Here is a 13,095-nt window from a genome sequence, read left to right as displayed (position 1 = left end):
TTTCTAAATGTGGAGGGAAAAACCGGAGGACCCGGAGAAAAATCTGCGCGACTACGGGGAGAGACATGCAGGCGTCACGGTCGGGATAGAACCCACGACCTCCAGTATACCAGGGTGAGGTGGTTAACACCTCGCCACCGCGGCGCCCCAATACAGTCACCACACAAAGAGCAGCGTGACCGATGATGGAGAAAACGCGAGTTATAAATGAGCAAATTGCTGGGTTTTTACACCTCGTCGCTCGGTGACCCCCCCCTCCACCCCCCCGAGCGCTGGCGACATCCCAGTCCAGCTCTCGCATTGGGCCTAGTGCACGCCAGAAACAGTGCCGGGCCTGCCAGCGGAGCTCCTCGACGTGCGGACCGCAGCCAACCCCCGCAGGCGGCCCGTGCTCGACGCTCAAGCGACCGTCGGCTTCTGTGCGTCGCCCACAGAACCAAACGCTCGTGCCTCCTTCCGCCTCGGCAGCGATGGGCCTCTGGCTCGCGCGCACGAAGAGGGAGGCCATTACCCTCAACCCTTTCCTTGAGCTCGCCCCCCTCCGCCCCCACCAAAGACAAAGATTCCCCATGTAGCCGTTAATAGATTGTTAGTGGCGTTAGCGAGCACCTGGCCAGTACTGTACCCGCCCATCCGCCTTTGTCTTCACAGTGGTGATGTTTACTCACCACACCACGTACTCATTTGAGGCTGAGTCAACCTAGGGCCATGATCGGTTCATATAGATCATTAATCGTTACCGATGTTAGCCGTGAGCGGGAAAAAATCAAACTCAGGTCACGGGGTTTGGGTTCGTAGCGCAGCGCGCTAACTTCTGCGCCAACGCTCCCCGCCCCCACAACCACCACCTCTTCATTCAGCCCTCGGGAGCCCGGCCTTCTTCCCCGTTAGTTTGACCGTCTTCGCTTGCGCGGAGCGAAAATCACAAACCCTGGGGTCTCGAGCACAGACTCCCAACACAGATGCGCCGCCACGGCCTTTCCAGCGTGCACCGTCTGGGGCGAGCAAAAACAGATCATATTTCGGCAGGGAAAGAATAATACACGGATCCCTATCGCACCCATATGCAACGCATATGGCAGAACGCATGTATGTACCGTATGTGAAGCGTGCGTGTTTGTTTGTGTGCGCGCGCATAGGTGTGTGTGGGTGGAAATGTAGCGTGGTGGTTAGCGAGCCTCACTGCGCTACGAATCCAGCCACCGAAGATCGAGCTCCGCTTACAGCCAGCATCGGTGACGATGTATCTGAACAGGTCCTGGGCCTCGCCTAGATCGACTCGGCCTTAAATAAGTACCTGGTGCGGTGTGTCAACGTCGGCATTGGGGGAGACGAAGGCGGTCGGACGTGGTGTTGGCCACTCGCCCCCGCTTGTGTGTATAGGCCTTCATAGGTACTCGCTCAGAGCACTAGGCCCCAACGATCTGTTAAAGGCTACTTGGGGGGTCTTTGTATGGGTATGCAATGTGCGTGTTGTGGCGAGTGTTTGTCGGCAATGCACTGCAATAATGCGAGTGACCTTGGCTCCGTTCCTTGCCATGCGCAATGCTGGTTGCAATTAGTATCAGAACATGGGGTGACCTTTTCGAGGTCAACTCAACCTGAATTTAATGAGTTCCTCTTACAGATATTCATCAGCAGTGGGGTGACAAAGATTGTTGAGTACGGGCATATTGGCCACGTAACCTACTCGCATGTTTTGCGTTGACTTTAATAGGTGCTCACAAACAGCATTTGTCCCAACATTCTCCAAGGTCGAATGAGCACCATGTGTGTGTGTGCAAATAAGTGCAAGTTAATCAATTTGCCTGTGGCTGTCTTGAGATCTGTGGCATGGATCAGTGGTACAGTGGTCAGCACACTGTGCTATGCATCCAGACACCTGAGTTCAAACCCCGGCCGTCGATAACATCGCTCTCTGATATCTGAAAGAGTCGGGGAGTCGTTGATCCACCAGCCTGCACTTACCAGCGTGGTGAAGTATGGTTAGAAACCCTCATCATGGCTGACGATATCATGTAGGTTGATAGAGGAATATACATTTATGTTATTATCATTGTGCATGTAAATCATCATTATTATTAAGTTGTGTATATAATACACTGCATTTGATTGAGCATTACTGTGTGCGTACGTGTGTGTGCGCATGCTTCACGTGAAACAAAGCCCTACAGAAATACACGGACGTTATTATATATATTTTTTTAACCTGGCCTCAGCCCTGTCCGACTGTGAGTTAGTGGTCTCATAATCCTCCTTGTGTGCGGTTTCAAATCACCTCGCGTGTACGTGCGCACGCACGCACACACACACACGTACACGCACGCACGTGGGTGCTGTTATTCCTTGCCGTTTGATGTCGGGTTCTTCCACGTGCTTGCGTGTTTTCACAAGGCTCCTTATTTGCTCACTTTGGGGACCTGTGTACGTGCTTTCACACCGGCAAGTTGAAAGTGCGAGCGTTTTTCCAGGGGAGCGCGAGTGCGCTCTTTCATCTCCGTTTGCGCGTTGCCCATGATGAGTTTCAAGGGGGCGTTAGACGCATAGCGAAATGCGCGTGTCCCGTTCGTCTTTAAGAAAGCAGGAGGGGGAGCATGCTGGACACTGACCCGTTTAGCCGAGAGTGGACCATTATTATCATCATCATCATCGTAGTTACGCTTGTTTACCCAGTAAAGCCTCACTAAGTCTCAAGCCGTGCATATTTCGTTCTCTTTATTTTGTTTAACCAGATCAGAACTCAAGAGGCCAGGATTAGAGTCTCAATTGGAAGAGCGAATTGGGTCACCAGAATGGCAAAAGAAAAACAACTTGAAAAATGTCAAGTTCCTCAGGCCTTGACACAAAAGTACAATGAATATGGACGGAGGATTCGGCCCAGCATGACATCTTGATGTTGAATCAGGGTGCCTGTCTGCTCTAACGTGCGTGAAGAATAAACCGCAGCACTTAGATTGTGTGTGCGCGTGTGTGGCTCGTGGCCACAGCTGACATGATTGAACTTTCCGGATGGGCGATTGCTCTGGTGAGTCGGCCTCAAACGAGTACCCGGCGTGGTATGTCAATACCGGCACCGGGGAGACAGCTGCAGCTGGGCGTGTCGCTGGCAATACTACTTCCTTGTGGCAGCCTTAATAGGTGCTGTGTGTGGTCCATGGATCTCCGTAGGCCACGTGGAGAGGCTGGAGGGAGAGTGCCACGGACTGAGGGCAGAGTGCGAGGAGCTGCAGCGAGAGCGTGATTCCCTGAGGGAGCAGCTGCACGGCCTGCACAAGGAGATACAGAGGTGACGTCGCTCACTTGTATGCCCGCCTATTAACTCACCACTCGGGTCACTCCGCTCATTCAGGACAAAGTTCCCCCATTAGAGCCTGAGCAAGTGTTGTCACTGAGCACCTACGAAAGCCGGTACATTGCACGAGGGGGTGGGTGGCCAGCACCACGCCCGACCACCTTTGTCTTCCCAGTGGTGACGTTTATACACTGCACCAGGTACTCATTGGAGGCTGAGTTGACCTAGGGGAGACCCAGGACCGGTTCAGATGATCATCACCGGTGTTGGCCATGAGCGAGAATTGAATTCAGGTCGTGGGGTTCGTAGTGCAGCGCGCTAACCGCTACTCTATTCCTCATCATTCCATAAGTCATTCACACATTGCTCCAAGTATCCAGCCACATGTTAAATCACTCATTCAATTATCCAAACACTCACCTATTAGCTCACTCAATTATACACTCACTTGCTAACTCGCTCACTCAGTTTCCCATCTACCCACCCATTGACGGCGATGACGATGACATCGATGCTGATGATGACGACGACGCCTCCCGCAACCCCTGTGCAGTGCCCGCGTGGAGGAGCAGGAGCTGCAGGAGGTGGTGAGCGGCCTGCAAGCCTCACGAGACTCTCTGGCGTCGCGACGGAGCGCAGGCCCGGCCGCCGCCGCCGCCGCCGCCGTCAGGGACGCCACCCCTGACGGCGCACGCGACGAGAAGGGGAGTTCGCTCGGCGACGGTGCCGAGGGGCCGCGGCGAGCCCCGGGGGAGACCGCACGCATGGAAGCGGCGCCCGCGGACTGCTCGGAGGCCGGTGGCGTGGAACTCGAGCTGCAGCTGCGGCAGGCGGAGAGCGTGGCCGAGTCTCTGCAGACAAAGGTAGAGCGGCGCGTGCGGACGGACCGGTGTACGTGCCCCAGCGCGTTAGTTTTACCAGCCTTGAGCCAGCGGTGGAAATTGAATGTTCTCGTGGTCGGGGGATCATTCTGTCCACGGGGCGACCACTGTTGATGGGCCGCGATTGATGCCCACGTTCTTAACCGTGGAAGGATGATGGGCTGGGTTGAGCCCAAACTGGGATTTTAACGTTTGTACCCTTCTCCTCGTGAAACGTGCACTCTCTCAGCACAGTGACACTGGAGTATGTCGCCTGGATATTCAGCCCAGCTTTGGAGAGTGTGGGAGAAGAAATTACATTTGAAAATCTGAAGATTGAAATGCGCCTTTTTATTTTTTGTTAATCTTGTTATACGCGGTAGCTTTTCAATCGAATTCAAGTGCAATTTTATGCCTCTGTTTTTATACAGGCATATATATATAGAACCTCAAAGGGAAATGCAAAAATCACGTCCTGCATATGAACACCTCGGGTTCGGTGATGTGCAGCCACACGACACAAGCGCACAAAGGTGCAGTGTTTGCAATGCAGGTGTCTGTGGCTGCGATAAATATTATTTATCTCCGTGATGGATCACTTGGCCCCCGCAACGCGAGGTTAGAGCCGTTGCCGCCCCCCCCCCACCCTTGTTATTGCTGAAGAGGTCAGCAAATGTACCCGCACCCACGGAGACAAGGATGTGGATCGTTGCCACGTACAGAAAATGAGAAGGGCAAAGCGAGCACAGCGGGGGAAGGACGAGGGGAAAGGTCGGTCAGCAATTGCAGGAAACCTGAGTGTGAGCTGCAGATGAATTGGAGAATTGGTGTCGTCAATTAAACTGTGAAACAGGCGTGCTGATGACGCTCACTGTTGCGCCATGTGTATATTTCAGCAGTGAAGCGTCATGCACGATCGTTATTGTTTCATTTGTGACGTGCACAGCGGAACTGTTTGGCTCATTAACGTTTTGTATGCACTTTGTAGAAGGTTGATGTGTGTGTGTGTGGTGAGCGGTAGTTGATGGGAGCCGTAGTGTCGTGGTCAGTGCACTGCACTGCATATCTGGCGACCGGAGTTCCATTCCCGCTCAGGGCCAACACCGGTGACAATTTTATCTGAACCGGTCCTGGGCTTTCACTAGGTCGGCCTTCGCCTGAAATGAGTACCTGGCGCAGTGTGTAAACATCAGCACCGAGGAGGTAAATGCGGCCAGGCGTGGTTCTTGACCACACCACCTTTTTGTGCGCCTTGCCAGCCTTAATAGGTGCTCGCTAAGAGCACCCATGTGTTCTTAGCTGTCTGTCTGGTTTTGCAAGGGGCCTTTGTGGCTTATGGGCTCCTAAAACGATTACCCGAATAATGTTTGCAGTGAAACGAGTTCCTATTAGATGAATCCCTTGCTTGCCCACCTGACTTGACAATTAATTGAACAGGTATGCAAACTCTTGATGATTCGCAATGCAAGATGTCGTTTACATTCTGGAATTCACAACATTTGTCCGGGATTGGATATCGAGCTCAAATTGACCCAACCACAAAGTAGGGAAGAGGGATGTTTAGAAAAAATGAAACCCAGAGAAGAACAACCACCATGGTATTTGTACCTGTCAAATAAACCACAGATGGTTCCTACCCACTGTGGCATCAAATAAAAGTCTGAGCACTTTTCTCGCCACAGATGTCCTGCCGCCTTCAAACGGCTCTCCGAACCTGCGTGCCAATTCCCACATGGCCACGCCGAGGCTGTTTGTAGCAAACATCCTTGAGGTTTTTTTTTTATTTTCCCGTGTTTGCGTCTGTTCCTAATCCTGCACCTGATGGTCATGGTGGATGCGTCGCATCAGGGCGATAAACAGTGTCCAGAATGTCAAACACGTCTTCCCGTAAGGATTTTGGAATCATGTGCCAAGGTCATATTGAGCATTGGCATACAAATGAATGCTTTGCCAATGACCAAATCACCCAAGATGCATTCAATCTCCGAAGCACAAGCAAGGGGTTCAGCCTGGTTAGTGCGTGGATGGAAGGCTGTCCCAGGTGTTATAGGCTTGTGCCGTGAGGTGGTCAGCAGATGGCAGAACAGCAGTGGATTTTTGAATTTGTCCGTGCAGTTTTGAGTGCTACTCCATCGTTTGAGGGTATTCTCTGGGCCCTCCGGTTTCCTCCCATGTGAAGCCAAGCACTCGTTCATCAAATTGACCACACATCCCAATGCGGCTCATCGTGAAAAAGAAGTCTTGAGGCTCAGTGAAGCTATTTTCAGTAAATCAATTAAGTTTATTGTCTTTGTAATTATGAATACACAGATAGATTGGTAGGAAGAAGTACGATATTGTTCTTGACTTAACGCTTAAACATCCGAGTTGATGAATGTGCAGAGCATGTTTACAAATGTTAACTGGATGCAAATGGTAGCTGCGAGTCAAAGCTCTCAACCAGAATATCTGGGATCCTGGGTTTGAATTCAGGCAGCTGCTGCTCATAATTAAACTTTAAGAGGTGCTCGCTAATAGCACTTAGCACGTTGGTCGAAACGACTCAAACAGTGGCCCTTTGTCTTTTCTGGTGCAAAAAACACCCACGTTACAGACCTCCGTCGTGTAAAATGACGAAGCCCCTCTTCTGTGTCGTACTCATCCAGTGGGACTCGTTGGGAGCCTGATCGCTATGGAGGGTCACTGATGACACTTTGTGTGTGTCTGTGCGTGTGCGGGGAGCGGTGATGTAGTGGTTACCGCACTGCGCCACAAACCTGACGGCCTGCATTCAATTCCTGTTCACGGCTAACATCAGTAGTAAATACCTGAACTGGTCCTGGGCTTCCCTAGTTCACATCATCCTTAAATGAATACCTTATTCGGTATGTAAACATCAGCGCTGGGAAGACAAAGATGGCCGGATGCGGTTCTTGCCGTACCACGTCGTCGTGCCGACCTGCATAGGTGCTCGCTTAACAGCACTCGACCCCAACAGTGTGTTGAGGCTTACACGGCTCTTTGTCCGCTGTGCTTGTCCCCCAGTGCACGGAGGCGCAGCTGGAGCTGGAGGCACTGCAGGAGCGACACCAGGCCACCGAGCAGGAGACGCGCAGCCTGCACGAAGAGCTGGAGCTCTGTCGCGAGAAGCTCGAGAGATACCGCAAGGTCAAGGTGAGGCCCATCAGCCGCCCCGCACTCGGTGGGCGGTCGCTTTGTAATCAGCTTGTGCCCCCCCCCCCCCCCCCGTTGTCTGGAAAGCCCTCTCCCTTCACCGTCCTCAGTCTTGATGTTTTTTTTTGTTTATCCTGTCCCAAGTCCAAACCTGAGACGTTTCTTCTCTGCCCACGGCTAAGTGTCTCTCTCTACCATTGGAACCTCATTTGCCAGTAAAATATATGATAATTGTTTTTTTACCCTTCTATCTGGTAACAAAACTGACACCTTTTTTTTTACAAGGAGTCATGTTTGCATAGACCACAATACCTGCAGTCATAATGCAAACAAAAAACACAACTCTGATAATGTATGCACTGTCCTTGAAATTGATTGGTCCACACCCGAGACAGCTTTCCTTAGAGCCTAGTCTCACATGGGTTGGACCAGATGACGCCAAAAGGCGCACAACTCAAAGACAATGCACCATTAGAGTATGAGAGCTCGGGGTAAGCATTTACACCATTGGAACCTCATTTGGCAGTAAAAAATATGATAATAGTTTTTTTACCCTTTTATCTCTATCCAATGTTTTCATTTTCACAAGTATTTTATTGCAGTCTTCTTTCCGCCGCAACAAAGAAAAACTTCCAACCAATCGACTTCCATGTCTTACCTCTAGCCAAATGAAAACATTAATATAAATCCATCCTTTCACCCTTCTCCTTTTCCCCATCCCCTCTACTCCCGATTTTAAGTTGTTTCTCCCCTGCCTTCCCCTCCCCACATAAAAGTGCGTGCTCCCACTCGCGGCCCCGACCTGCGTGGGGCGGTGAGCCCAGTTTCTCCCCGCCCTCTAAACCCAGCAGCACACAGTTCGGGACTTGTGGAGTTTCTGTGCGACCTCCCCATGTCACGGTTTGTGCTTCTGTACCAGGCCCATATTGAATTTTTTTTTTATTCCATCCTCCCAGACTATTATTATTTTATTCCGCCATACGATGAGCAAGTTCCCATACCGTGCACAGCGTCGCTTGTTCTCCATCAAAGCCTGTGCCGTATATCTCAGGACCTCTTGAGGCATGGTTGCACGAACGCAAGCCTTTAATATGGCAACCTTGAGATTGGGTCAGTGGATGCAATGAGAAAACTAACCCACGTGTGCTCACTCCAAGTTTCCAATGCCACTGTCGGAAACATAAGTCCGTGTAACAATCACACACAGATATATTGCGCGTTTGACAAAACGTGGCCGACACGACCGTTCGAATTCATTCGTGCGCCACAAATTGCGAAAGCGCACGAAGCAATCTGGACCGGATTGTCTCACGCTCCGTCGATTCCGATGTCGTGGATTTGGCAGTTGCGTGAAAAATGCGACACGGACCCTGCGCTCGCTCGTTTGCTCATCCGAAGCCGTGCAGGCGATAACAGCGGAGGTGTCTGAGAGATAAAATTTCAGCTCAGGTGTTGTTGGCAAAAGCGGGCAACTGTGTACATATCGGTTTCATCAAAGGCTCTGTCAACGTAAACAAGACGCCGGAATGGTACATATAACATGACATCACCGTCCCGAAGCCAGCTCGAGACGAAATAAATGAAAAAGCGCGGTCCCCGATAGTGTTTTATTTTTTTGGGCGGCCTGTTGTCATCTCGCATGTCAAATTACGGCGCTGAGGAACGCCACGTAAAGGAGGTCTGTTATCACTGGCAGCGGCAACACTCGATGGAAAGTAGCGTGCGACGTTGACGGCGCCCGACGGCGGTGTCGATGGCGCGGCTGAAAGAAGCACTCGTCCCCCGCAAGTGAACGCCTTGCTGAAAGATTGCGCTGCTGAGGCCAAGCAGTCTTGCAGTCAACTGCTCGCCACCGAGACGGTGTGCACGGTGCCGCAGGTTCGATTCCCGACAAAGCTGCCCCGTGATGCTATAAAGTCATCGTCAATGCGTCCTGCGTTCTTCGCGGCCGTGTGTGTGTGTGTTTGTATGTGGGGGCGAGTTCCACCTGTGGGGAGGATGGTGGCATGCAAAGAGATGGGAGAGTGTGTCGTTGAGGACAGCAAGGGTGGCCGCTGACTTTTCTCTCTGGCGCTTGAGTGGCATTCCACTTTGGGCGTGGGTTTTTCCTCCCACGTGTTAAAATAACTTCCTGTAAAACTATCCAAATTCATTTTCGATTTAAAGCTTTCGTGACTGCAGGGATTCATCTTCTTGGTTCTTTCGGTAAAGTCACGTAGAAGGGAAATAATAAAATAATGAAAATAAAACATAATAAAATACAATTCTCACGACGTTTCGGCCACAACGCAAGCAGCCGTCCTCAGGTGAAGAACAGGGCTGTCGGAAATACAGCGTCTGAATCCAAATTCACCTTGATACTCATCAGTGAGACTTTCCTGGGTAAGCATATATATATAAAATTTAGACAAATGTAATGACTGCTAAACGGATGGTAATTATATTATTGCAGATGCAATAATAGTATTCAGCATTATTGCATGTAAGTGCTCATATCTTGTACATAATGTCTTTTGATCAACGGGGGGGGGGGGGGGGGATGTGGTGGGAGACTGGGCGATTTATTGTCTACTCAAAGCGGCTTTCTGGAGGAGGGCGTGTGGCGGTTATGAACGCAAGGACAGAGAAGCAGCTACTATAAGCGCTGCCTTTAGAAACAGAGGGATTTTCTGGTCTTTCGAGTTTCCAAACGATCGTACTTACGTGGCAAAGTTTGTGAAGGGAGCGACCGCCAATCTCGGCCGATGTACAGGGGAACACTTTGTCTTTTCTGCGGGTATAAATTGCGGCGATTGATTTTGAAATAATTTTTATTAAAAAAAATTGCTGACATTGGATCTCACACGTGATGGGGTGGGGAAAGATTATTCCTTTGAATTGCACGAGAACGCACGTCTGCACAACAGGCGACTGGTGGGTGGCCGCGTTGGGCGTAATGAGGTTTTCATTTGCGGTGTGTTTACGCCATTGTGCCTGATTGCGTTTGCCCTCGTGCCGGTGTGAATCAATAGTTGGTCAAACAGGGAGGCCTCGTTTCACGCAGAAGTTGCAGGCTCATTATTGGTCTCCGAATGAAGATGGGTTTTTTTTGGCTTTTCAAATTACGTTGAATTTAATTAAAATCTTGAAGGTATTAATGTATATTATACATACATTAGACGTAAAAACAACATTTTTGTATTTTTTATTTGACCAGGTATGGCCTCCACTGAGCTATGTAGCTCTTATTCAGGAGCGACCTGGCTATGACAAATGATAGCTCAACGAAGTGGCTCATCACGTGGAAATGTATTGCAGCCAAATACTCTAAACCCGTACCAATGCATTGTTTAATTAGTTTCACAAACACCTGTGCCACACAAATCGCGCCGTCTGTACGATAATCGTTTACCATTCACGCGATTTATATTTAACTGAGATGGCCATGTTACACGAAAGATAATGAAGTGAACAGAATTGTACACGCAAATGACATTGTAAAAATTAGACACAAGAAGCGAGCGATTCTTGAATTGAATCGTGACCGCCCTCCCCCCCCCCCCCCGAATCGTTACAGTTCATTGAGTCGTGGTGCTGATGAATCATTGCGGTATCCAGAAAAAGGGACCTGCGTGTGCAGTTAAACGCGTTCCTTTCTTGACAAATATTTGAGAGTGTCGACAGAGTTCCCGGAGAAGGCCCACACACCGTGATGGGGAGAACACTCCGATGACAGATCGGGTCACAATCCCAGTTGCTCTACAGGCACCTCGTTTGTTCCCCTAAGATGAGTGTCTCACACCGTCAATAGCTCCATCGCCACGCTAATCACCAGCTCCTGCCTCGGTGGCTGCGTTACAGCCATCCATCCATCGCCGCCGCCACCACACCCCCGGCGAACGCACACTTATCCGACACAAAGCGCGCGAAAGGTGAGCGTCGGTTGACCTTGACGGGTCACTGAACACCACTCGCGGGAGGCTTGCGAAACACTTTCAAGCTGCCTGGCGATTTGGTGGCTGAGCGGGTGTTCATTTTTAAGCCTTAAATTGAGAATGACAACGCAGTTGTCGGGGCTTGAGAGACGTGGGTCGATTGAGGCGGATGGTGACGTGCGCTTTGGCGAGAGGGCGCGCGTGTGTGTCGCGAGGCACCTGGGGATTAGCTAATGATTGCGGTATTCCTGCCCGTTTGCTCTTTGGATCATGAGCATGGTAAGCGCGCCGGGGGAGGTGGGCCGCTGCCTTGGGATTGAGTCGATGTTCAGTGGTCGTTGAGCTGCATTGGCTTCCAGTTGCCGAACGACGAGGTCGCACTCGTTACACACAAAGGACTTGCCACAAATGAACCACAATACCTTGCTGATCTCTTCTTGGTTCTCTCCAGGCTTGGAGCGACTATTTAAGTGTAAATAGTCGCTCCAAGCCTGGAGTTTGTCATTCAGACTCTGTCTACTCGACAGACCTGCTCTCCACCTGAGGACGGCTGCTTGCGTTGTGGCCGAAACGTCGTGAGAATTATTTTATTATGTTTTATTTTTATTATTTTATTAATTCCCTTCTACGTGACTTTACCGAAAGGACCAAGAAGATGAATCCCTGCAGTCACGAAAGCTTTAAATCGAAATCTTGCTGATCTCGTCAGGGAGCATACACCATCATGCAAACTCCGGTCATCCTCGTAGCGGGTTTCGGCTAGCCATCGAACAGAGCCTTTCACCACGTGGCTCGTATTCAGATGCGTTTCTGCGGCCATCCGGAACGCGCTCTGCCTTCCTTTAATAGGCAGACACTGGAGCTACGCACTTTTAAATCATCTAGATTGAAAACTCAGTTCTTTTCGAACTGCTTTTTGTGTTTAGTTTGTTGTCCTTCACCAGCACCTTCAATTAGCACGGTTGGCTACGTACGGTACGAAAGAAGTTCTACATACATACGACGTAAATACAGGTGCAGTAGTTGGAGCAGACAGAATGGGAATGTGAAAATATTCGTCGGCTAGCTCTGGAAAGATCCTGCATTCTCTCGGTCAGCCTTCCTGTTTTGTTGAAGGTGAATTCATTGAAATGCATTATCTGATACTGTCCCAGCCAAGATAATGTTCACACGCTTTACATAAACAGTGCAATATGGGCGCGAGTAACTTTGTTTATTTTAAAATATTTCATGACACTGGGATCCCATAGTCTGCTCGTGCACATGACGTTCTATACATTGCACTATACAGCAGAAGAGGATGCTGCGGTAATTTCACCAAAAAAATTAAACTGGTGGCAGCGAGACTCAAGATTTACTGCCCTCTTTTAATTTTTATACATTTACCAAAGTAAAAAAAAAACACTCACGTCAGAAACAATTTGACTTGCTTCCTGAGGGTCACGCGGTGTCAAGGATCATTCGAGTATCCATTGACAATTGATCATTGAACGCTCCTGTGGGCCCCCTCCGGGTTTGCGGAGAAGCTGGGGCAGAGCCCTGAAGGGGGCCTGCACCGCCACCGCCACCACGGATCTTTTTGGCACAAAAGCGCGCGCCACCGCCGCTTCATAAACGAGCGCTGGAATCGCCCCCCACCACCATCACACCAGACCACCAGCACCACACCAGACCACCACCACACCAGACCACCACCACACCAGACCAACACCACCACCACACCAGACCACCAACACCACCGCGACCCCGTCGGTTCGCCAAACAAGCTCACCGTCCGTCCCCACGGTTGCCGGCACAACCGTGGTATCGTCACGCGTTTGTTGAGGCCCGTGTCTGGGCCACCCGGAGTCATTGGAAGCCCCCCGAACAAAAAGGC

At 50.5% G+C, this 13,095-nt stretch overlaps 1 protein-coding gene across 4 annotated transcripts in view; it reads left to right on the top strand.

Annotated features, from left to right (window-relative positions):
* Positions 1-13,095, top strand: part of LOC144721236 (uncharacterized) — a 218,190-nt gene that overhangs the window by 178,059 nt on the left and 27,036 nt on the right. For all 4 annotated transcript variants that reach the window (XM_078598690.1, XM_078598691.1, XM_078598688.1 and 1 more), the window contains 3 exons: positions 3,169-3,286; positions 3,846-4,155; positions 7,177-7,305. In XM_078598690.1, coding sequence (XP_078454816.1) covers positions 3,169-3,286; positions 3,846-4,155; positions 7,177-7,305 — 557 coding nt within the window. The remainder of the gene's footprint in view (positions 1-3,168; positions 3,287-3,845; positions 4,156-7,176; positions 7,306-13,095) is intronic.

This window comes from Lampetra planeri, chromosome 11 (genome assembly GCF_965212315.1).
Source record: "Lampetra planeri chromosome 11, kcLamPlan1.2.h2, whole genome shotgun sequence".
Lineage (NCBI taxonomy): Eukaryota > Metazoa > Chordata > Hyperoartia > Petromyzontiformes > Petromyzontidae > Lampetra > Lampetra planeri.
This window is presented reverse-complemented; position numbering and strand designations above follow the sequence as displayed.